At 54.3% G+C, this 24,222-nt stretch overlaps 1 protein-coding gene across 1 annotated transcript; it reads right to left on the bottom strand.

Annotated features, from left to right (window-relative positions):
* Positions 1–2,310: 2,310 nt before the first annotated feature.
* Positions 2,311–22,151, bottom strand: TTC22 (tetratricopeptide repeat domain 22; the record flags this gene model as incomplete). Its single annotated transcript, XM_080801892.1, has 7 exons — positions 2,311–4,138; positions 4,682–4,834; positions 6,424–6,585; positions 7,880–7,998; positions 8,289–8,404; positions 8,601–8,656; positions 21,585–22,151. The coding sequence occupies 7 exons, from the start codon at positions 22,149–22,151 to the stop codon at positions 3,602–3,604; spliced, it is 1,710 nt and encodes a 569-aa protein (XP_080658018.1). The 3' UTR covers positions 2,311–3,601.
* Positions 22,152–24,222: the final 2,071 nt, after the last annotated feature.

The raw sequence follows: 24,222 nt of genomic DNA, 5'->3' as shown, positions 1-24,222 counted from the left end.
GAGGCTGGAAGAAGTGACGGCTAATGTTCTTTCCAACACTGAGATTCCAGAAACCCATCGTTGAAAAATCTTATCTGTTTTCACTATCTTTAATGTGCTTTCCTCACGCAGGCTAAGCGGGAGTTTCCAGCTGCCTGATGTTGGCTGCTGGACCCAGAGGAAGGAGTAGGCAAGCAGCACCAGTGGGATTCATCTTCATTACTCCGATGATGGGGTCATTAAGGCTCTTAGTCTCCAACACTCCCCGCTAAGGAGCTCCCGCCGCTTCAGCGATATGACAGACAGTTGTCCTCATGGCCACCTAGTGGACAGAGGTGTTCTGCAGGGCTCAAAGCTGTCATTAAATCAAGATCAGCCTCTCATTAGCTTCCTCCTTGGGGCTTCCACACCTGGCAGTGACTTGCTGAACAGGTGGAGCCAAGGGCCAGGGAATCCAACAGCCAGGGAAGTGGGGAAAGGCCACTAACACAGGATGAGTATGACTGGGGTGGTGGGGGATGGGCAGCCAGCGCTGCCAGCTAAAACCTTTGATAGCTTTCCATTTGTCTTCCAACGTCCCCAGTGTGGCCCACAAGGCCACCTGCTCTGCCTGGCTGAAGTCTCAGCCTGAGCCGAGCTCCCTGAAAGCAAGGGCCTATTTTGGTCTCCACTGTGGCCCCAGAGCTTGGCACTATTTTTGGCATTTGGCCAGTGCATGGTAAGTATTTGCTGAGTGAATGAATAGAAAGCCTGTAGTCTTCCTGGATTTACCGCAAGTAAACTTGGCAGAGGATACTGCACTGAAAGGAGAGAGAGCACTGGCCAACGAGTCTGGGGGTGGGGTTCAAGTGTGTATCTGTCATCAGTTTGTTGCTCTACCATGTCCAAGTCCTACTCTCTTGCCTCAGTTTCCCAGTCGCAGAATTGGGGATTGGGAGGAGGTGGAGAGAAAGCTGAAGCTTTCTGGTTGAGCTCTAAGCCTCCCAGGGTTTTGGGCTGCAAACCTGGCCCCAACCTCAGCCCCTGTGCCTCTGGTGGTGATGGAGTCACCCATTTGGGACTGAGGTAGCCATATCACTGCTGTGAGTTTACTCAGCTCAACAACAAACCTGAGCATATCTTGTGTGCCAAGCTCAGAGCAGGGCCATAGGGCTGAATCAGATGTGGTTCCTGCTGTAAAAATTCCAGAGCTGACTTATGACCCAGGGAGAGGAGAATAAATGTAACACAGTGGGTCGCAATGCCCTGAGAGCACTCCACGCATAGAAGAGAGTGAATAATGACAGTTGGAAGGATTTGACAAGATTCCCTGGAGGAGACACTTTTGAGGCAAGCACTTGGGACAGAAATTACAGGAAAAAGAGCCAGCAGAGGAATAGCACATACAAAGGCACAGAGGTAAGGCCCTTTGGGCAGGGAGACCTGTACCCGGTGGGGAGGGAGCAGGGGTAAAGTGACGGAATGAGTTGATCACAGGCCTACCTCTAGACCACAGATGACAGATCTTGGAGGAAGGGCTTTGTCCTAGGAGGCAGAACACAACAACAGCAAGTCTGGTCCAAATCCCGGCCCTTCCCATATTTATCTGTGACCTTGTTCAGTGGCTCAGTGTCCTCATCTGGAAAGTGAGGATTATAGCGCCTACTCTTCAGGGCTCGTGAGGAATTTAGTGAGCTTACATGTATGAATTGCCTTGCACATAGGAGATGGTCCTGAAAATGGGGTTTCCTTTCTCTCTTTGTCTTTTGGCCAGTATGCAGATACCTCTGAAAGAACCTCTAGTGTGTGTATGTTGGTTAATTATACAGTTAGTTATGGATGAGACTGTCAGAAAGAGTTTACTGGAAAGGTTCAACAGGAGTAGGAGGCAACGGAGGGAGAAATACACAAACTGGCGGACAGGTAAAGTAAGGCAAAGCAGCACACTGGGGAGCCTGGGGACATAGACAAACTTCACCAGCTTCCCAATTTTGCCAGCAAACTGCCTTGAATCCAGTTTGTTTGGGGAAGCGGGAGGAGAAAGAGTTGCTTTCTGGCCTAGGGAAGGGTACAGGTTACAGTTGTGGGGTTTGAAGGATGTGGGGGAGGAGGGGACATGGCTGTGGAGTCAGCTGCTGCACTCTGCTGCCGTGGGAGGAAGGAAGGAGGGAGAGGTCACCACCCACAGCAGTGAGCCATGGTGAGCCATGAGATGGAATTTGGGGGCTTTGGGGTGGTCTCACTGCCCAGACTTCACAGATTTCACTTTTAGTGTTAGAGCTTTATCCTGATGGATATCACTGTGTCCCACATGGTGGGTGACACAAAAACCCTTAACATATAAACCTTAATGCTTTAGCATTAATCAGTTTATTAGTATTTTTCCAAACCTGCAAAATGCTGACAGTAAGTCTGAAGTACAGGGGTGGGAGGCTGGGCGGTGGGACTTTGGGCAAGCCATCCCCTTCTAGGAGGTCTCACGATTCTCATCTAACAGGATTGGAGTGCATGATCTCTAACGACTGCACTTCTCAGTCTGTTCTCCATCTGTCACTGGAGACATGAGAAGCAATGCAGGGGTGCTGGCCTTCCCCTGGTAAAGTTTGAGGGTCAGGGATAGGAGCAAAGCAATGGGTATTAACTCTCCAAAGGGAAAAAAAATGAAAAGTCATAAACCATTATGGGTGTCCTGCCATCGCAGGTATGAACAACCAGCATTCCCAGACTCTGGCAAGATCTTCACCTGGAATCTTAGGTTAAATTGGCTCTTGTAGGTAGGGCCGCAAGAATCTAGCTTGGTGTTTCTAAGATTTACTGGCAATTAGAGCCTAAGTCTTTGACAATAAAGTTCCACATCTAAGACTCTATGACTATGACTTCACGAGTATAAAATTCCAAGACTTTCTTCACTCTTTTGTGGAAGGTTCACGACCAGGTGCAGGTAGCACTTGCTGACGGGTGGGGAGGGGGACCCTAGGTTCTCCTAAGAGCGGAGAAATGAAGCAAAAATTCTACTGGATGGGCTTTAGGTCAGGGACTTTGGGGGCCTTTCAGACCAAGCCTGCCGAAGATGAGGACTGCTGGAAGACCGCTAGGCAGGTAGGCAAAAGGCCTGCGCAGCCACGTGTAGGCTGTCTTGCCCTTACCTGCTCACCGTTCAGCTTTTTCCCCTCTGCTCTGGAATGGCTTTTCTGGCTGTGGGACCTGGAGACCCACTCCAATCAATTTATGTAAAGGCGGCTTTTTATAAGGGTAGAATGTGGCTCATGGCAATCCCAAGACAGGATCTCAGGCCTCGAGGATTGCGCACCGGGACTAAAAAGCCGCCCAAACGGAGACAGTTACCTTCTGTATCTTGCATCCACCTTACTTTTTCTGTGTATTTGTACAATTCAGTGCTTCATATGGCAGCTTCCCAGCGGCCTCTTGCGTCTGCCCCAACCTTCCCTGGTCGCCTTAATCATGCCTTTGTAGCTCTGTGGGCCTGCTACCCCGCCGTCACCCGGTCCCAATATCCTAGTTCCCGGAAGAGGATCTAATTGGCTCTGCTCACCAGCCAGCCTATGGCAGGGCAGGTCCGTTTTGAGCGCCCAATCAGCTGTAGGTGAGGAGGGGCCTCGACGGGGCGGGGCTCCGTCGCCCTTTAGAGGGAAAAGGCGCGGCGGCCTCGAGGTCCACTCCCGACGTCGCCGTCCTGCTCCATGGTCTCAAAGAGCAGCCGCACAAGCGCCGGCCGTCCCTGGGCCACCAAGGCCCGGGCCAGCCCCAGCACCTCTTCCGTGTGGCCGCGCCACACACGCTGCAGCTCTTGGCGCAGGCGCGCCGCGGGGTACTTGCCCTGGGCGCGGCGCAGCCACGCGTCCACGTCGCGGCCCAGCTCGGCGTCGCTCAGCTGCGCCTGCCTCCACTGCGCCAGCAGCGCCTCGAGCAGGCAGCCGAAGCCCTCGGTATGGCTGGAGCCCGCGTCGTCCAGCTCCACGGCGCGCTTGAAGCAGGCCGCCGCGTTGGCCTCCTCGCCCTTGATGCGTAGGCACTTGCCGCGCAGCAGCTGCAGCTCGGGCAGCGTGGCGCCCAGCTCTGACTCGCTGGCCTTGGCCAGGAAGACCAGCGCCTGGTTCAGCGCCGCCTCGTCCACCGCCAGTAGCTCCTGCACGGCATCCACACCCATGTAGTAGTAGACCTGGGCGGGGAGTGGGGCGGGGAGCGGTGAGCCTTTCTCCCTGGGCATTACGCGCTCGCATACTTACTTTCAAAAAAAAATTCCCCTTGTACGTTCCCACCCTCCCTCCGACAGTTCTCGGCAAATGTTGGTCCCGCCCTGGGAAAAGGAGAAGACATAGCGATTCTAGTGCCAGCCTCACCACTCTTGGCCATATAATCTTGAGCCAGCTACTCTCTGGGCCTCAGTCTTATCGCATGTAAAATTATGATATTGTCACCTCCTGGTAATCATTCCTTGTGCCCAGAAGGCACTTTTGGATAAAGACTAATAGCCCTCACTTCCTGAGTGCTTTAGAAAGAGCCTGGCCCTGTTCTAAATGCTGTATGTGCATTTTCTCCTATACCTCACCATGGCTATAGGAGGTGGGCAAGGTATCGGGTGGTGGGGGGTGGACTTCTCCCTGTATTTCTCCCTGTGTCCTCAGTGCCTAGGCCTGCCTTGGTAGAGAGTAAGTAGGTTTTTAGTAAGCCATTGGGTACTCAAGCCAAGAGGCTGCCTTACCTGGCCAATGTCCAGGTAGGTGTTGAGGCTTGGGCACACCTTGACCACTTCCTCCAGGTCGGCCTTGGCACAGGACAGGTGGTCCCTGTCAGGCATGCCCCCGAGCCCCATCTTGGCTCGTTCCAGGTCGTGAAGGTAGGCTCTGAGGTGGATCTGCAGTAGAGGGTTAGTTCAGGGTTGATGCTCCAAGCAAGGGCTTCTGCCCTCCCTTTTACCCTAAATGATGCCGGTTTTTTTCTCCGCAGCAACTCAGGGAAGTTCTGTGGTGCAGAAGGCCCCTGAGACTGGGACCCCAGAGTCCTAGGTCCTAGCTCTGTGCCAGCTGTGCTAATGACACCTTTTCTGGGCCTTAGTTTCCCTGTCTGTATAATGAGGGGGTTGGATGAAGTTAAGAGCCCCTCATTCATCCAGCAAATATGTATTGAGTGCCTGCCATATGCCAGGCCCAGTGCTAGATACGGGGCGTGCAGTGGTGACAAGTGGCTATGAAAAAATAAACAGGGTGGTGGGCTAGAGGGGTCTGGGGGAGGAGGCTATTCTAGATAGGATGGCAGCACCGATTTTGTGAGAGTCCACGTAAGCAATTTGGAAGGAATGGAAGGTGGCCCCAACGTACAAGCATCAAATTACAAATGATTCCAAACTCTTACCTTCATCCCCACCCCTCCTTTCTCCCCATACTTGGAGCATTAAAAAAAATCTAGAGGTTCAGAAGGGGAGGCATGAGAAGGAGGAAATAGGTAAAAGGGGTCATTGTTGCTGAAGGTTTTAATGCTCTATAGCCAGCTGGGTGGGCTCTGGTTCCAAGAAAGCATCATAAGGTGGGGGAGGAGGGAGCTCTGGCTTTGGAGCCAGCTGGAGTTGGCAGAATTCCAGCCCCTCTTTGCTCCCCTTAGTAGCATGTGAGCTGGGGAGGATGTTGTTCAACCTCTGTGAGCCTTATTTTCCACATCTGAAAAATTAGTACGCTGCTGTCTTCCTTGGAGAGTGACCATGATGATTGAGAGAACATACTCTAGCCAAGATCTAGCCTATGGTAGGTGCTCAGTTCATGCATTCATTCATTCCACAAATATTGATTGAGAGCCTGTTATTTGCTTGCACTGTTCCAGGCACCCAGGATGCAGTAGAGAGCAAAACGACAAAATCCCCTGCCCCCACGGAGCATATATTTTAGTGTGGGAGAGAAAAAGACAATATGCATGGTAAATGAATAGTATGTTGGGGAGTAATAAGCACTAAGAAGAAAAAGTAAACCAAGAAAAGAGGACATAAAATGTTGGTGAGAGGTTGACATTTTTGGTAAGATGGTGCTAGAAGCTTCCTTTCTTCAAGACCTCTAGGAATCGAGGAAGGAAGCCGATCAGGGAGAAGAGCATTCCAGCCAGAAGTCATGACCCATACCTTACAGTTCAGGGAATAGGGTTTTAGAGAAGTGACTTGTGAGGGGCCAGATTTCAACCAAGGTCAGTCAGCCTGTACAGAGTGCTGACCGAGTAGAGGCTGGAGGTCATTTGCCAGGTGCCTGTAGCGGGGTGACTGTGGCAGGTGGGAGTCTCCTTCGTTCTTTCACTCAACAACCTTACAGAACACAAAACTTGTGTCTTGATGACTCCTAAGCTCCTTTCCGCTGTGAAGGCTCACTCTGTGACCTTTGGGCTCTGGCAACTCAGTCTTAACCCCTGGCCTGTGTTCTCTGATTCCTGGTGGCAGGGCGAGGCGGAGCCTGCAGGCTGACTCACCTTGGCCCTAGTGCAGTACGCCTGCCAGTTGAGCTCCGGATCTCGTAGGCTATCCAGAGCCATGTTGCAGGTTCCAATGGCCATATCCTGCTTTCCTAGGAAGTGGAAGATTTTGGCCAGGCGATTCAGGATGGTTGGATGGTCCTTGGCTATTTCAATGGCCTAGGGAAGGGAGAAAGGGTAAGAGCAAACTATTTGGGTTATTTGCCTGACCTGTAGGTCTCCCATCTCTGGATAGGGCCATGTCACTGCAATGCTCTGATTCCCTAAATCCACCTGCCAGTAAGTTTGGACATACCATGGAACCCAACACTTTAGAGTACAATTCACTGGCACTCAACTCCCAAGAGCCCGACTCCCATGCTCTCTGCCATGTTCATGTGTCCTGTCCAGTGAATCCCTCCATACCCCCAGGCAAACCTCTCTCCCTCGGACACATCCAGTGTATGCTCCCCCAGTTTCCCAGGGCTGTTGGAAGGAGGGTCAGAATCAGCCTTTTACCTCCCCCGTACTTCTATAGCAGTGTTTCTATCAGGGCCATAGCACTTCCTCTCTCTACTGTTACTGACCGCTGCCTGTCTTGTGTGTTTCTGCCTCCGGGATAGTGAACTCCTGCAGGGACTCATCTCTGTGCGGGGGCACGGGATAGGATCTCAAGGAGGGGTGAAGGCATCGTGTTTGTTAAATTAGACACAACTCTCAGAATCCTCATGAACCAGTGCTTCTATTCTGTTTTAAGATCTCTCATCAAGGACCTGCTCATTAATCTACCCACCAGCAAACATGAGGGATGGGCCCCATGCAGGGCACTGTGCTGAGTGCACAGGTCAATGGATATCACAGGGTGCCTGGCCTTCAGGAAAGACTTCAGAACTGAGCTAAGTGTGGGAACTACCACATAAGCAAGGTGCCCAAGAACAAGGCTTGAGCAGCACTTTACAGTTTACAGTGAACTCTTTCAAGCACTACTTCCTCTGAGTCTCTCAATGACCTAGTAGGTAGACGACATCATTAACACATAATGAGGCTCAGAGATGGAAGTGACTTGCATAGGGTCCCATGGCCCATGGGCAGTGCTGGCACAAGACCCCAGCTAAGCCCATCTACTTTGCACTATGTCACTGGGGGTGGGGAGGGACAGTGAGAACCATGGCCTGAACGGGAGAAGTCTGGGTATATCTGAGACATGGTGAAGAGCTTAGAAGACGGCTGGAGAAGCAGGCTCGGGGACTGGGTGTGGAGAGAGTCTGATTCTTTAGCAAAGAGGAACGATGACAAATATCACTGTTGTTTTAAATGAAGAGAGGAGGGAGAGCCAGGTCACGCACTTGGGGGAGGGCACGCGGTGGGGGATGGAGATGGGACACCACCCAGAGAAGCAGCGGGTTCCAGGAGCAAAGGCTGGGGAATCACACTCCATCCCAGTTTGGAGAGTGGGTGTGGCCAGGGGACATACCTTGCCGAAGCAGTCCAGGGGGTCCGTTCCCGAGTACCCGCAGTCGTGGACACCCATGGGCGTGGTGGAGAAGGTGTCCTTCCTCTCCAGCAGCATCCCGAGGTAGCACCAGGCTAGAGCTGGGGGTGAAGTGTGGGAGAGGGTGTCTAGGAAGCAGCAGGGTGGAGAAAGGGACGGGGCCTACGAAGAGGAAGGGTCCGTGGCATGAAATCACTGAGCAAGGTGCAAGGTGCCTGTGTTCGGTGGGAAGGTGCCTGCATTCTGTGAGATGAACGAATGAGTATATGGGACAGAGGGTGAGAGAGAGAGAGACAGGACGTCCCAAAAAGGAAGACAATGCTAGAGGTGGGGACAATGACAGTGACAGGCAAGGCTGATGACAGGTAAAGGGGGAGCCAGGAAGCCCTACCTTGGTGGTGGGGGTCCGAGGACTTGAGCACCTGCCGGAGCAGGGCCAGGGTGCGATTGAAGGCGGGCAGCCTCTTCTGCTCCTCGCTGCCCAGTTCCAGGAAGATGCCATCTAGCCTGTGGCCAAGAAGGGGATGTGGGTGGCTGGCACCCATCCCAGCTGTCCCCAGGGTGCTGTGAGCATTCCCCAGGCCAGTGGCATGGAGGAGAACTTGGGGAGCCCTTGCCACGGAAATGGACTCAGCCACCTCTTCCCCGGATCCCAGGCCACACCTCACCCTCCCGCTGTCCAGTCCCCGGCTCCCAGCCTGACCTGATGAAGAGCGTTGTCATGGTGAAGTACCAGCCCCTTTTCTCCTCCATGGGGATCTAGGAAAGCAGAGGATGGCCCATGGTGCTGTTACTGAGGCCCGCAGGCCATTGTTCACAGATTCCCACACTTGCCTTGAACCCCAAGAAGCAGCGAGTACACCTCTGTTGTGGTCCCGGATCTGCCACTGGTGGCCGGGTAACCTGGGGCGAATCACCTCACTTCTCTGACTGCACAGGGTTCAACAAGATAACCCGTGCGAATGCCCTCCATAAGGTGCCCATTACGGGGCAGGAGGGGAATACACTTCTGCCCTCCATCTTGCTTTCCAAGCTAGGCTCCCCTCTCCCTGGGTCCCTGACCTGTGCCCTGGGATCCCCCCCCATTCCAGTGCCCGGTCACCTTCTCTCTCCCCCACTGTCCACTGACTTCTCCCCCCTTTGGCGCCACCCCTCAGCTTCCTTCCTTCGAGAAAGCCCTTTTGGGCTTGTCGATGGAGTTCAGCCACAGCCCAGGACCCCCCTGAACGGTTTTCCCACTGTTATTCTTGCCAACCTCGCCAGGCATTTAGACTGACTTGGGCACCAGATAAAATATTTATGCTGTTATTTATGGGAGTAGCTGCTGCTGCCTCGGGAAGGAATTTTAATGAAAACCAATAAAACCCCTAGTGCATATCGGCAGCTCTGTTTCGGGCTCTGGTCCCTCCCTCCACATTCGTCTCCTGGCATGGATCTCCAGGCTGGATTCTGCACTCACCGCCCCCCGCCCACCACAGCCTCCTTAGCTCAAGATCTCATCATTCCTTTACCCCTACTCCCAGCACCTGGGTGAATGCACTCCAGCCAGCATTCCTGGGCATCTGTGGTGTGAGGCCCTGTGCTGAGTGCTATAGGGATGCAGCACTGAATTGGACCTGCACCCTGGCCCAAGTGGGGTCACAACCTAGCTAGGAAAACAGGTCCAGGCATAAATAATAGAGCTGGACTGGGTGACCGTCATGTGTGAGGATCCCGACACCCACCCTCTCAATCTCTCAACTACTTATTGGGTAGGTATCATCTGCCTTTTACAGATGAACATATTGAGGCTCAGAGGGGTTAAGGGACTTGCCTAAGGTCACACAGCACATAAGTGTCAGAGCTGGAACTTGAACTCCCTTTGTGAGGGTCCAAAGCCCAATGCTCTGCTTACCACACCAGGTTTCCTGTAACACTAGTAAGAGGCCAAGTCTGAACAAGGCCATGAGAGAGATGTGGAAAGATGCACTAGGATGGGGAGGCCACTCCCAGCCAAAAGACTCTAAGAAGGTCTTGCAGAGGAAGGTCCTGCTGTCAGGTGAGTCTTGAAGAGCAGTGGTATTTCACAGGGTGGGGTGGGGGCCAAGGGCATTCCGGATGGAGGGCTTAATGTGGAGATGTGGGGCGCACCTGGTGAGCATGGAGCATGGAATGTGTGAGTGGGGTGTGGTGGAGAGCAAATGCCCACAAGTTATGCCGCAGGTGGTCTGGGGAGACTGTGGATGAGCTTGGAGGGAGAAAAGAGAAAGGGGGTCCTGTGAGTCCAGTCCCACTGAGAGGTGTGACTGCCCATCGAGGCAGGGTCTTGACCCAGGGCCCAGGCCAGAGCCCCCAGAGGAGGTCCCGCTAATCACATTTCTTAGCCATAATTCACCCAGTACCTTCTCTGTTTGGCCCAGGCTGGGCACAATGGGGACAGGAGAGGAAAGGCCGGCCCCACCTTTAGGCGCTCCCAGTCTGGGGTGAAAGCCTGATATCACACACAGTGCGAGCAGAAGGGAAGCCAGGGGTTATGGGAGGAAGTACCCTGCACAATACAGGAGTGCCCACAGAGCTTCTAGAGGAGGGCTTGCTGGAGCAGGCTTCTCCAGGACAAGGAGGAACCATCCAGGTGGACACCATGAGAGAAGGCTAAACTCAGTTGGAGGTGAGGGAGCATGGCGTGTTGTAAGGGGTGGGAGAATGAGCCGGGGGGGGGCACCAGGAGGGGCCCCCGAGTGCCTGGCTCAGGCTCGGGGATTCTTGTGCAGGGCAGTGGGGAGCCATAGAAAGGGCAGTGCCCAGATCCAGTGTGTTTTACATTCATACCACCTTGGACAGTCCTCTGGTCACATAGGTGGGAATACACACATGGGGCTTTGGCTGGGGACAGGGCTGTCCGGAGTGGAGGGTGACAGTTGCCAACAGCATCCTCAAGGGTTCAGTGGGGAACATTTGCTAAAGCAAAAGCCTAGGATGGGCTGCTGGATAGCCGTACCTGCTCTACCTACACGGCACCTGGGACATAGGAAGGGGGACTCAGAGTCATGGGGCCACTACCGTGGGCCACGCTGGCCAAAGACCAGGACTTAATGTCAGTGTGTGATCGTGTGAAAGACTGAAGCCTAAGTGTTTCAGGCTTCCTGGCTGTCTAGAGGGATGATCTCGTGACCTCTGACCACATGCCCACTTTGAGGTTGGCCAAGCTGAGTCCTGGTGGGGAGAAATGGAACCTGCTGCCTCGTTCAGCCTTCTGACAAGGAGGTATGGCCATGAGTGTGAGCAGAGGCTCAGGTGGCCGACAGACCTGGCCATGTGAGGCGGGTGACCCCGGACAGATGAGTTACCTCTTGGAGGCTGTGTCCTTATCTGCAAAGGCGGATAATAATATGGAGTGTCAGCCCAGAGTTCATGCTCCTTAAGTGTCGGACCCCTTTCTCCTGGCTTGGGTTAGAGCTGAGCAGGCTTGGGGGAGTCCAGGAGGCTGCGCTGTCCATTGGGCTCATTTCATATCCTTCTGGGGCAATGACCTCTCAGGATCCCAGAGGGGTCCTGGCTCACCCTGCTCTCCACCGCATCCCCCACCCGCCCACTGTGCTACTAGGGCCTCGGATTCCCTGTGGGGGTCCCATGCATCTTTCTCCCCTTCACAGACCCCCAGTGTTGGAGAGTCACGTGGTATCCTCAGGGATCTCCCTGTTTCTCTTGTTTGGCATTTAAGCCACGAGAAAGAAGTTATGTGCCCAAATCACAGCTAGTACCAGACAGAGCTGACACCCCAATCATACCTTCATCATCCTAGCCCTAAGCCTTGTCCTCAGCACTGTTTCCTTGGTCACTCTCATTCCCCCTCAGAACACGGAGACAACAGAGGTGAAGCAACTTACCCAGTAACACGCTAGTTAGTATCAGGGCTAAAAACCCATTGGTATCCTTGAGTAATTCAAGAGCCTGGTTGTGGTTTGCACTATGCGGGCAATACCACCACCTGGTGGCGATATGCCTGAATTGCAGGGGTAACTCCAGTCTCCTGGTTCCCTTCAACTTGAAGGCTAAGACAGATTTTCAGAAAAGTTGCTAGCTGAGTGACCTCTCTGTGACAAATCCCAAACGTAATCCCTCCTCAGATTCTGCCAAAGAGTGACATTTGCAGGAGGGCTTATGGGGTTGCAAATTCGGACTGGAGTGAGTGGCCCAAACAGATCTAGCCTGAGGCCTCTCCTGCCATGAGCTTTAATCCTCTAACCCCATGATGAAGCTGGTGGGCACCATGCCCTCTGCCATATGCTCCTGGCCGGAAAATGGGCTGTCTCTTTAAAAATCCTTCAGGTTGTAACTAAAGCAGCAGCTGAGACTGTTACCAGGGGCAACCTGGCAAGCTACAGTGCGTTAAATTAAATTAAACAGGCCTCTGGTTCCCCTCTTCCCTCCTAGAGAAGGGAAGGGCTGTTCCACCTCTCTCCTAGAGAATAAAATTGCCCTGAAACCTCTTAGAGCTGCAAGGCTTTCACTTCCAGAGTTGATAGCTCCCAGAGGCAAAGTGGTGGAGGCAGCCTGGGAGGCCCGGAGAGGGCTTCTAACAGAGAAGGAGTGTTCCCCAAGGGGCTGCTGGGTGTGGGCTCTGGGCAGCACACCACCCTTTCTCTTGTTGGGTCCTTCATAACCCTGCGAACTGGGGGTTCCGGGGTCTGGAGAGGGAGCCTGCCCAGGCTGCAGGCTGGAAGGGGTCTCACATTAGGTCACCACTCCATGGTAGATCGTGGGGAGGGAGCTGGGCACGGCCCAGGCACCAGCGCTGACCCTCAAGTGAAGTCCTCAGACCCTGGGACTCACTGAGTAAGGTGAAACCCTCAGGCAAGGGGTTCTCAGGACATTTCCCTGCTCCCTGGGCCTCGCTGTTATCTCCCTCACTTGAGAGAGCAGGAAGGCTTGAAGAGGCAGAGGCTTGCCCACTTAATCTGACATTTCAGGTCAGGTTTCTCTGACTTCAAGTTTGTGTTCTTCCCACAACATCAAGCTGCAAGGGTTTGCACAGCATTTACCCTTTACAGAGTGGATGCACACAGATGCCGTTTGGTCCTCAGACCATCCTGTGTGGAATGTAAGGTTACTCTCTTAGCACAGATGGGAAAACTGAGATGGGACCATGTCGGGGCCAGTGTAAGCCCAGACTGAAACCTGGAAATGGTGCTTTTGTTGCTATACTGATAGTAGTAAATTTTACTGAGCATGTACTATGCATCAGGCTCATAGTTTACATGTGTGAACCCATTCAACACCCCAGGTTACCTATGAGGTCATGACTATGATTATCCTGGTTTTACAGAAGAGGTGAGTGTGTTCCAGAGTGGTACAGCTGGAAGGCGCAGAGCGGGGACCCCAGCAGCCCCACCCCAGAGCCCCTGGCCCTAATGACTTGACTAGTGGTTCTCCATGTGTGGCCCCCTGACCAGCAGCACTAGATCCTCGGTGTAGGACACTGTGGGGAGCTGGTTGGTGGACTTCTTTTTCACATGAGCCAAAGGATCAGAACTGTGATCCTCAGAAAAGCCTGAAGACCCAGGTTCCTACAGATGTGTGGGTAAGCGACAAACATAGGTGGTCTGGCAGAACAGGCAAAGAAGAGGGTCAGGATAAACCCTTACAGGGCAGGCTTATATTAACCTGGTGGGTACAGGAGTGGATATTGACTCGTCCACTTACTTCAAAAGGTGTCCCCTGAAGAAGGAAATGCTGTAGGGCTTGGCTCTTTTCAAGAATTTCAGGAGAAGATCTTTTAGTATACCAATGAGCGATGAATTTTTATGCATCGGTACAGGCTATAGAGCGACCTTGCTGGAAAATAATTGCCTTGCAATTTGAATGTTGCTCCTGATGATGTTGTACCCTCCATTTCTGATTCCTGAGAGCAGAACAGTTCTCCTTCCGGAGAGGGAGGATTTGAAGGAGCAAAGAGCATGAACTCTCCATTGGGCGTTTCAGCACCTCTGGGGGATGGATCCTCCCAGCAGCCTGAGAAGGTGAAATGTACCTGCCTCCTTTCCTGGGTGAGGAAACAGCCCAATAAAAAAAAAGCCACCACTCCGCCTCGTAGCACTGGGTGGGAGTGTCAGGATTCAAGTTCACATCTGCTTCCCTCCAACGCCCCTGTTCTTTCCACCTCATCACACTGACCCTGTGAGGGCTGATGCTGCAGAAATAAAAGTCACAAGGTGGCAGGCCTCGGGAGTGCGTTCTTCCTGCACAACTGGAATGTCCTCTGTGATGACACGCAGCAGCCTCCCTGCTCTGCACACCGAGCCCCGCCCCCACCCCACCTGTGGGACATGCACCAGAAAGGGCAGGGTTTTCCCTCCCCTCACCCAGCTCCTGTCACAGGGGTTGCCAAGATAAACAGGGATGGGATTGCCCATTCCTGCCTCTGCCTCCCCCGGGGCTCCTGGAAAGGCCCCCAGCCTAGTCTGGGCCTCAGTTTCTGCATCCACAAATGGGATGATCCCACTTGGCCCTCCTGTGTCACAGGCAGGTTGGTGGGGGCGGTCAAGGTGACTGGTGGGAGGGGTTTGAAGGGGCGGCGCTGTGCCATGGTAGTAAGCCACTATGCCTCCCTGTCCTGGCTTCTCTGGATGGTCTTCATGGAATCTAAGATTTGAGCAGACTGACCACAGCTTCCCATTCTCACTGCCTTCTGATCCTAGGTCTGTCATGTCACCGAGGCGAGTCATCTTTCCCTCGCTCTTGTTGCCTAGACTTGCAGAACTGTATGGAGCCACTTCTCTATCCCACTGTCCTTAGGGAAGAGGGACCCTTTCTAGCCCTGGGTCCAAACCCAGCCCTGGAACCAGGAGAGATGGGTGGGTCTGAAGAAGTCTCTTGCCTTCTGTAGTAATAACGGTGATGCCCGAATGTTCTCAGTTCCTCCCATGCGGCTGTGCTGTGTGTGCCCTTAACATTCTTTCCTCCTATAAAAGAGATGGCTGGGCCAGGTGAGGCTAAAGCAGGCTGGACTCTGGGATCCTACATCAATGAGGAGGGGAAACCAGTTCTCAAAGTTGCTAGGTATAGAGGGAGAAGCCAGCCTCAAACTCAGAAATGTGAGTGGTTCCAAGGGCTCAGAAGGCTGGAGCCAGAGCCCAGGAAAACTGTCCCCCAGCCTGGGCTTTAAGTCCAAGAGACCTGAGTTCAGTTCCTGCCAGCCCCTCCTGGCTGTGCGCCCTTGGGCAAGTCACTACTCCTCTCTAGCCTCAGTTTGCTCATCGGTCGAATGGGCTAATACTGGTTTTGGTTCCCCAGCATTTCTGAGAGGACCCGATGAGATCATCTATGAAAAGCATACGAGTGCACAACACCTAGCTCACTCTCCAGGGTTATCCGTCTCTTTTTTCTCACTGAACCCAATCAAATCACTCAGATTTGTGGGGGCCCGTGTGTGTGTCTCTTTTCAAGCACCATGGGAGGTGAAACCCTGCCGCAATCTCCAACACTTCAGTCCTCAAGATACTGTCCTCCATGTTCCCCAAGCTGTGGTTTCCCAGGAGGTTCATCTCTTCCCCCACTTCTCAGCTTCTCAAAGTCCTTCCTGTCCCTGAGTCACTCTGGCTGCCACCTTATTCCAGTGCTCTCACTTGACAGGGGAGGAAACAGAGACCCAGGGAGGGGAGGGGACTTGCCCACTACACCACAGTGAGTTGGGGCAGGGCTGGGGCAGGAACCCCATCCTAGCCCCTGACTTGGGAGTGGGGTCCTCCCCAATGCCATTGTTCCCTTCCCAAGACTGGCTGGGGGCTAGGCGAGGGGGACTGCAGGAAGGGCTGGAGGAAACAGAGAGGAGGGTGGGGCTCTCTGGGAAGGAGAGACCTGGGGCTCCCTTGCATCCTGGCTCCTGGCAGCCCCATCGGGGGATGAGGTTGGGAGGCCTGTGACCATTGATGTCCCTGGGGCTGGGCCTTCTGTCTGTGAGCACAGTTACACCTCCCCCAAGCCCGTCAGGCAGGCACCACTGTCTCCATTTCACAGACACGGACACGCAGAGAGGCTAGGCAGCCGGCCCAGGGCACCCTGGACATTGCCAGCAGAGCAGGGATCCCCTCCAGGTTGTGGACTCCCACGCGGACCCCCTGACCACACTCACATCAGTGCATCTGCCCTGCACTGCGCACACCGCAACCCCCACCCCCTGGGCCCTGGGGGTCTCACAGCAGCTGTGGTGCTGGAGGAGACGGGGAGAGGCGGGGAAGGAAGGCTGAGGGAGAGGGGGGCCACGTGAGAGGCCGAAACTCTGTAAGGAGTTTCTTTACTCCCGGCTCTGGAGCTGGCCTTCCCCGTGGCTGCAGTGGTACAGAGGGTGTGTGTATGTGTGTGTGCGTGTATGTGTGCGCATAAGCGCATGCTCGTGTGCTTGTGCGTGCATGCCCACGTGTGCGCAGGGGCCCCTGGGGATTCTGACCAATGGTGCCCTCACTGCCCTCTCTGAGCCTGTCATGTCCTTGGTGTGATGGCAAATCACACTTCTCAACGGGCAGTGTGTCTGTGAGTCTGAACAATGATCAAATGCACTAATGAATATAAAATTCTGAACTCCGGGCCTGGCACCCCTCGTGCTATCCCCCCACACCATAAGCAGGGGGAAAGGCCTGCGGAAGTGCACGCGTGCGTGGGCATGTGTGTGTCCAGTCACCGGTGTTGGGGCAAAGGGGAGACAATCAAATATATCGGAGCTAGCTTGGGACAGGTATTTTTTAGAGAAACAGAGGTTCAAGTTACCTTATTTAAAAAAAAAAAAATAGGGATTTGAAGACTCAAAGTCCAGTGACTCAGTGAAATGAAATTTAGTAACAGTTACAAAGACCTCTTGGGTGTCCCACCCTATGCTGGACACTGGATGGTGGGGGGCTAGAGAGGCCCAGGGCACAGGGAGAAGGCTGGGCCTTGACACAGCCTTCCATGTTCTCTCAGTCCTCGTGGCCACCCAGCGAGATGGGCGTTAGAATCCCATTTTGCAGATGAGGAAACAGAGGTTCTGGGAAGTAAAATGACTTACCTGTATTACCGTGATGGAGAAAGAATTTTAACCCAGCCTGTCTACCTCCAAAACTCCTAACACCCCCCCCACCACCACTTTGAGATTTGTCACTGGGAAATCCCCCCATGACTCTTTGCGTGTGCAAGCCCACACCTGCGTGAAGGGGGTGATGGCAGGACGACAGAAATGACAGGTAAGAGCAACCTGCCTCCTCACCTCGTTGTGACTTGAAGAAAAACGGGGGGGGGGAGTGAAGAGCTGAGAACAGGAGTAACAAACACCCCCTTACACACCCGTGCGCGTGTGCATACACACTGGGCTTATTTTTGGGCTGAATTATTAACTGTATAAGGTTTTCTCTGGTCATTTCAGGTAGCAGACAAGCCCTGGTTCTCTAGTCCTTCTTCAGCCTTTGAGCACCAGGGGCTCCTCCCTGCCTGAGACAGTCCCAGCCCCGGGCAGATAGAAAAATCTCTCCTAGCGACAGCGCAGGATGGGGCCAGACCACGAGCTGCCCACCCCCGGCTGTCCCCCCAGGGGTCAGACCCTCTCAGCAGGAGTCCCACCACCTCCTTCCCTGGCCCCGACTCTGACCTGGTCTCTGTCCCCTTCCTTCCCACCCTCGCCCTCCCACACATAGCAACCCACCTCCTGTCGCCCGAAGCTTCCTCTGCCCTAGATCTCCAGGACACGGTCCGGTCCGTGCACAAAATCCCTCACCACCCACCAGCCGTCTGCACTTAGTGCGCTCCCCCCCCCCCCCCCCGACCCTTCTCTGACCTCCACAGAGACAGCAAAGGCTTTGTTATCAGACAGGGTGTGGTGGATTCCACTGCCACTTACTAGCTCTGTGACCCTGGGCCAGTTACTGAGACCGACTATGCCTCCGTTCCCACTTCTGTGACATGGGATCAGAAGGTTCTTGTGGGGACTGAGATTAAGGCTGGAAGACCTGCACAGAAGACGTTCACAGGTATTATGGTGTGTGAAGGTGCGTGTTGTGTGAAGGAAGGCTTCAAGGCGGAGGTGACATCTGAGCGGGGTTTTGAGGGATGGAGTCTACTTTCCAGGCAGGGAGGTATGAGAGAGCACAGCATGTTGGGAGGAGCAGAAGTGGTTTCTGGTGGCTGGGAGGTCAGAAGCGGCTGAAGAGGAGGGCGGGAAGCAGATTTCAGAGACCGAGTCAGCAGTTCCTGGGCCAGCTTGGGCTCTTCCGTGGGAAGCTTCTGGCTGCCCTCTTTCTAAGCCATTCAGCCGTCACTAACACCGGCAGGCTCTGCAGGTCCTCGCCCCAGGACCTTCACACACACCACGCCCCTGCTGGGAGTGCTCTCACCTCGTTCCTGCCAGTACACTCGGCTTCTTCTAGAAGCCTCTGTCACTCACTTGCGCTGAAAGGAAGTGTTCCTTCTCTGAAACTCAGTCATTGCCATTCTACCTCCAGAACTTGGACTGCAAACTCCAATATCTGGAGAGCTCAGGCAAGGGTAAATAAAAGAACAAATGTTTGCTCCTCCCTTTGTCCATGAGCTTCTTAACGACAGGGCCTGGCACACAGTAGGTGTCCCATAAATGTTAAGGTGCCAAGCACCTGACTCTCAGACATGCCCAGGATTTGCCAGCTTATGGGCACTTTCATCCCGTGATTTGATCGGAGGCAGAGATCACTATGGTTAACATTCATGAAGCAGACACCAAGACCAGAGACGACAAGTGACTTGTCCAAAGTCACACCGCAAAAGCAGAAGAGAGCTGGGTGATTGAGCCCAAGCCTCCTGCTCTAACGACAACGGAATCATTATTGTTACCCCAACGTGGCCATTTCTTGAGCATCTACTCTGTGCCAGGTGCTTTGCAGCCATGATCTCTTCCAAGTCTCAGATGAAAAATGGGAGCTCCACATCCCTAACTTTCTCCTGTGATGCAGGCACTGACCAGGGCCGCATTGATGCAGGCACTGACCAGGGCCGCATTGACCAGAGACCTGAGGACAAAGCATGGAGCTCGGTGCTGGGCCACTACCTACCTGAAGCAGTCAGTTCCCTCCCTGAAGCCCTGGGCAGTGCTCTGCTTGACATTCCATCCTCTGGGGGTTGCACATGGTGAGGGTAAGAGGGTAGGGAGGTCGGGGTGGTGGGTGGCTCCCACCATGGCTAGGCTGACCGGTGTCAGGGAGAGAGATGCTGGACCCTGTCTGATCCCTAAGCCTAAACCTCTGCCTCCATGCTCACCTCCTCCAGGAAGCCTTCCCCCAATGAACCCCATCCTGAGAGCAGGAAGGGGCTTTGTGGACCATCCAGTTCCCCCTCCCTCTGCCCCCATTTCACATAGGGGGAAACCACAGCCCAGAAGGAAAGGCCCAGGAGGCCTCCTGGCTCCTAGCTTAGGGCCCTTTATGCCCTGCTTTGCTGCTGGGACCAGTCAGTACACACTACACTGTCCATGCCTCCTGCTGATGGCAGCAGGCATTCAGGGCCTCAGGCTCAGGCTTTTAAACAAAAACCTGGGTCCCTATGGGCTCCAAGGGATGGTCATAGCTACACCACCCCCCACCCCCGGAGGCAGAGAAGACTCCCCGGGCCTGCCCAGGAGAAGCGGGCGTCATGTTCTATTTGCTGGCTCTGTGCACACTCTTTTCCTAGTGCTTTCCAAATGTCAGCTCTTTATTATGAAACCTACCAACTAAGAACGCCCTCCTCTGATGGCAGAGGGAGCCCAGGACATGGGGACCCTTATATCCCTATTTTACAGGAAGGGAAATAGAAGCTCCGTGATGCTGAGGATGGGCTGGAGGGGAGAGAGCGTGGGGGAGTTGGGATTTGATCTGGAGTGTCTGACCCGGAGTCTCCCATTTTAACCTCTACCCTGTGCTGCTCTCTTGAACTCAAGTCTGTGCCCTCCACCTGGCACTCCCTGAGGCCCGCACTCCACATTTCCTCTCTGAAGCTGGAAGGGGTTTGGGTTGGAAAAGTCTCCAAGGGAGTGTGCAGCAGTTTTGTGAATGGAGTCCTGTGTGAAGGCTTGTTGTTATCTAATCATCACCAATCTAAGCCATTATAAAACATCATGGTTATCAGCTAAACCCTGCCTTCACGGAAAAGTCATGGTATTTCTCTGAATTGTGGTTTCCTTTTCTGTAACAGGAGGAAAACACCCTCTGTCATCCAATGCAGTTAACCTTTGAGATGGCTCCCAGGGATCCCCATCTGGTGTTCGTGTCCTTGTGTAGTGCCATCTCTTTGAGTGTGAGCTAGAACTAGTGACTAACTCCCTTCTAGGGAACAGACCATAGCAAAAGTGACAGGATGTCCACGGGGCAAGGACCTCAGGGGGGCTTCTGGCCAACAGCCAGTGAGGAACTGAAATCCTGCCAACAGCCACATGAGGAAACTTGGAAGCAAGTGCCCCCGCCCCATAACTGAGCAAGCCTTCAGATGAGAACAAAGCCCAGAGGCACCCAGCTCAGCCATGCCTGGATTCTTGGTCCACAAAAACTACAAGGCAATCAATGTTTCTTGTTTTAAGCCGGTAAGTTTTGGAGGGTATCTGTTATGCAGCTACAGGTAACCAATACACCTGGAGTTTTTCTACTCAGTGCCAGGCCCTATTCTGCCCATACAAGTATTCAAGATACATTTATTGAGCACCACTGTGTGCCAGGCACTGTGCCTGGTATAGGGTTTGCAGTGATAAACCAGACAGATGTTATCCCCGCTCTCAAAGACCTCAAGGCTGAACTAAGGAGACAGATTTGTGCTGTGGGAGCCCAGGTCAGGCACCTGACCCACCCTGCAGAAGTCAGGGGAGGATTCCTGGAGGAGGGGATGCCTGAGACAAACCTAAGACTGGGGAGAACCTTCTGGTCAAAGATGGAGCAGAAGCGCGTCATAGAAAGAGGCCAAGGGAGTGGCAAGGTGAGCTGTAAGGAGACTTGCCCCCTGGGGGGACACAGGGAAGCAGGCTGTGGCAAAGCATGGCTGGAAGAGAATACATGGGAGAGAGAAAGCAGAGCGGAAGAGTATGGAGGGTCTCAGGCGCCCACCGGAGAGCCTCGGACTTATCTGCCAGGCGGTGGGGAGTTACCAGGGCTGTAAGCAGCTAACATGGCCGGTAAGACTGGGCAAGGTGAAGAAAAGGCAGAAGGGTCAGGCAGGAGGGCAAGGACCCACGCAGGATGATGGCAACTACACCAGTCAGGCAGGAAAGGATAAGGCCGGCCTGGCAGAGGGAGTCTGGGGAGGCGTGGCTAGATCTTAGAGATATGAGCAGGCCCAATGGACAGGGATTTGGGGTCTAAGCAGATGGGGAAGGTGGGGTAAGGGGAAGAGAGAGGAGCTAAAAATGCTACCCAAGTTGTGTTGTGGGGTTGGGTGTGTCATTTACTTGGGCGATGTGCGCAGGTGCACGGGCATGTGCTTGCTGGGAGAATCAAGACGAGAAGGATGAGTTGGCCAACTCAGATTTTGCAGCGTTGCCAGAAAAGAAACTTAGGCAGACTGTCCCGCTAGGAAGCAGGTCTCCGCCCTAGCAGAGAAAAGCTACAGGCCCGTCTGGGAGAGGCGCCCTGGCAGAGCATTCCGGAAGCCAAAGGGCCAGGGTTTGGGGACAGTCTGGGATGCTGGCACGTCCCTGCAGACACTGGGGGCCACGACGCCAGCCCTCCCGACCTGGGGACGGATCACTCACCTGCTGCGCGTAGCCCAGCGCCTTGTCGTACAGCGCGATGCCGGCGGCCAGCACCTGCGCTCGCTCCTCCGGGCTGGTGCAGCCCACGTCGAAGCCGTGCGCATAGCCCTGCTCCGCCAGGCAGCGCGCCGCACGGAGCTGGGGGTCCCCCGCCGCCTCGCGCTCCGCCGCCAGGCCCATGAGGCCAGCCAGACGCCCGGCGCACGCCTCCTCCTCTTCCTCCTGGCCCAGCCGCCCGTACACGTGCGCCAGGTTGGCCCAGGCGTTGAGGTTGCCTGGGTCCTCGCGGGCCACCTCGAGGAAGCGCTCGCGGGCCTCGCCCAGTTCGTCGAGGTAGAAGGCGAAGGCGCCTAGGAGGTGGCGCACGGCGGGGCGCTGCGGGGCGGCCGCCAGCTCGAGCTCTTGCTGCAAGCCGTCCCGCTGCAGCTTCAGGTCTCGGGCGCGGAGCGAGGCCGGCGAGCGCGGCTCGAAGTTCAGCTGCATCTCCAGGTGGAAGTGGCCTGGCAGGTAGTCCAGGTCGTCGATGAGGGCGTCCAGGTCCTCGGCCGTGGCCTCCGGCTCCGCCATGGCAGCCCCGCCGCTCTCCGGGCTTCGCTCCTGCCCCGGAGGCTGCGGGGGTGCAGTGCCTGAGGCTCCCCCGGGGGAGCCCCGAGCGGAAGGCAAGGGGCAGCGCGAGCGCGCGAAGGCCCAGGGTCCTGCCGCCTCCGGGTCCCGGGGCGCCTCCCTCTGGTGGGAGGGTTTGAGCGTCGGGCCCTGGGAGCGCCCTGTGGGCGTGTCGGGCTTTCGCCGCACTGCGGCTCTTAGACACCTGCGTTGCACAACCAGGTGTGCCCGAAATACAGGTGCATTGTCAAGTGCAGGGCGCTCAAACCGCGGTGCATAGCGAAAGGCCTGTTTTTACTCTCTCTGCTCAGCTGATGCGGAATCAGGCTTAGGAGGAAACGACTTGACCAGGTCACAGAACTCGGGCTGTGCCGAAGCAGCCCGGAACCCAGTCGGCGGAACCCCAGGCGGGCCCTTTCATCCGTGGGCGCTTCTCCAGATCTCTGCGTATGCTCGCTAGTGACTAGGAGGGTGGGGACTTGCCCTTCCAACTGCCTGCGGAAACCCCCTCACTCTTGCTGCTTCTCCCGTCCTCTTCGAAGTTCCTGGGCTCTCCTTCCTCTGAAGGGAGCCTGCCACTTCTCCTTAGGCCTCCTTAGGCCATGATTTATCAGGCTGCCCCACTTAGGATTGCCCTGACTCCTCTCTGCTCTGCAGCTGGCCACTGTGGGAAAAGACTCTGGGGCTCCATGTGCTTGTTCTAATCCTTGTTCTTCATCCCTAATAACCTGTGACCTTCATAATTATGCATCACTTCATAGTTTCACACTTCATGCTTTCCTCATCTGTGACATGAGGGTCACATTCTCTCCCCCCAGGGGTAGGGTAGATATCCGGGAGTAAACCTGGTAAATGTCACTCTGTGTAACTATCAGCTCCCGGCTTCTCCGCCTTGGTTCCCACTCCATCCTGTATAGCACCTGTGGTCCTGCCAGTCTCCAAGGACTGACACTGGTTCCCTCCCTCTAGAAGGCCAGGCTGTGCTCCCTGCTGCAAGGCTGCTCGTTCTCCAGGGCTTGGGCTATGTAGCAAGTCCGAGCTTCTGAGCCCTCCCACCCCTCATTCCACCTGGGCAGGGCTCCGGACACCCTGTCCCTCCATCTTCTTGACAAATAGGCCAGCGTTTTCAAAAGTGGAAATAGAGCCAATTAGTAAACCTGGAAAAAAATGGACTTGAGCAATAAAAAGGTAAATTAAAACTATCATTCTGGTGTTACGTGTAATTTTACAATATAAAATTTAATACTTTTTAATAAAAAATTATTCTTATAAATTCCTGGTGATTGTGAGATGACACTTGGGCTCTGACCTTCTTGGGGGCATCAGGGATAGATTCCCAGAGTGCTTGGGTTTTTTTTCCCCTTCTTTTTATTGTAGCAACATATACTTAACACAAAACTGACCATTTGAACCATTTTTAAGTGTACAGTCAGTTGCATTAAGAATACTCCCATTGGGGGCACCTGGGTGGCTCAGTGGGTTAAGCCTCTGCCTTCGGCTCAGGTCATGATCTCAGGGTCCTGAGATCGAGCCCCGCATCGGGCTCTCTGCTCAGCAGGGAGCCTGCTTCCCCCCTCTCTCTGCCTGCCTCTCTGCCTACTTGTGATCTCTGTCTGTCAAATAAATAAATAAAATCTTTTTTTAAAAAAAAAGAATACTCCCATTGTTGGGGTGCCTGGGTGGCTCATTTGGTTAAGCCTCTGCCTTTGGCTCAGGTCATGATCCTGGGGTTCTGGGATCGAGCCCCATATCAGGCTCCCTGCTCAACAGAGAACCTGCTTCCCTCTCTCCCTCTGCCCCTCCTCCCTGCTTGCATGCTTTCTCTCTCTCTCTCTCAAATTAATAAAATCTTTAAAAAAAAGAATATTTCCATGTGGTGCAGCCATCACCACCATCCATCTCCAGAACTACGGCACCTCCCCCAAAGTGAAACTCTGTACCCCTTAAATAGTAACCTCCCATTCCTTCCTTCCCCAAGCCACTGGTAACCACCGTTCCACTTTCTGAATTTGAATTTCTCCTGAATTTGAATACT

Source organism: Martes martes (assembly GCF_963455335.1).
Source record: "Martes martes genome assembly, chromosome: 4".
Lineage (NCBI taxonomy): Eukaryota > Metazoa > Chordata > Mammalia > Carnivora > Mustelidae > Martes > Martes martes.
Note: the sequence above shows the minus strand (reverse complement) of the source record. Positions and strands in the feature narration are given on the sequence as shown.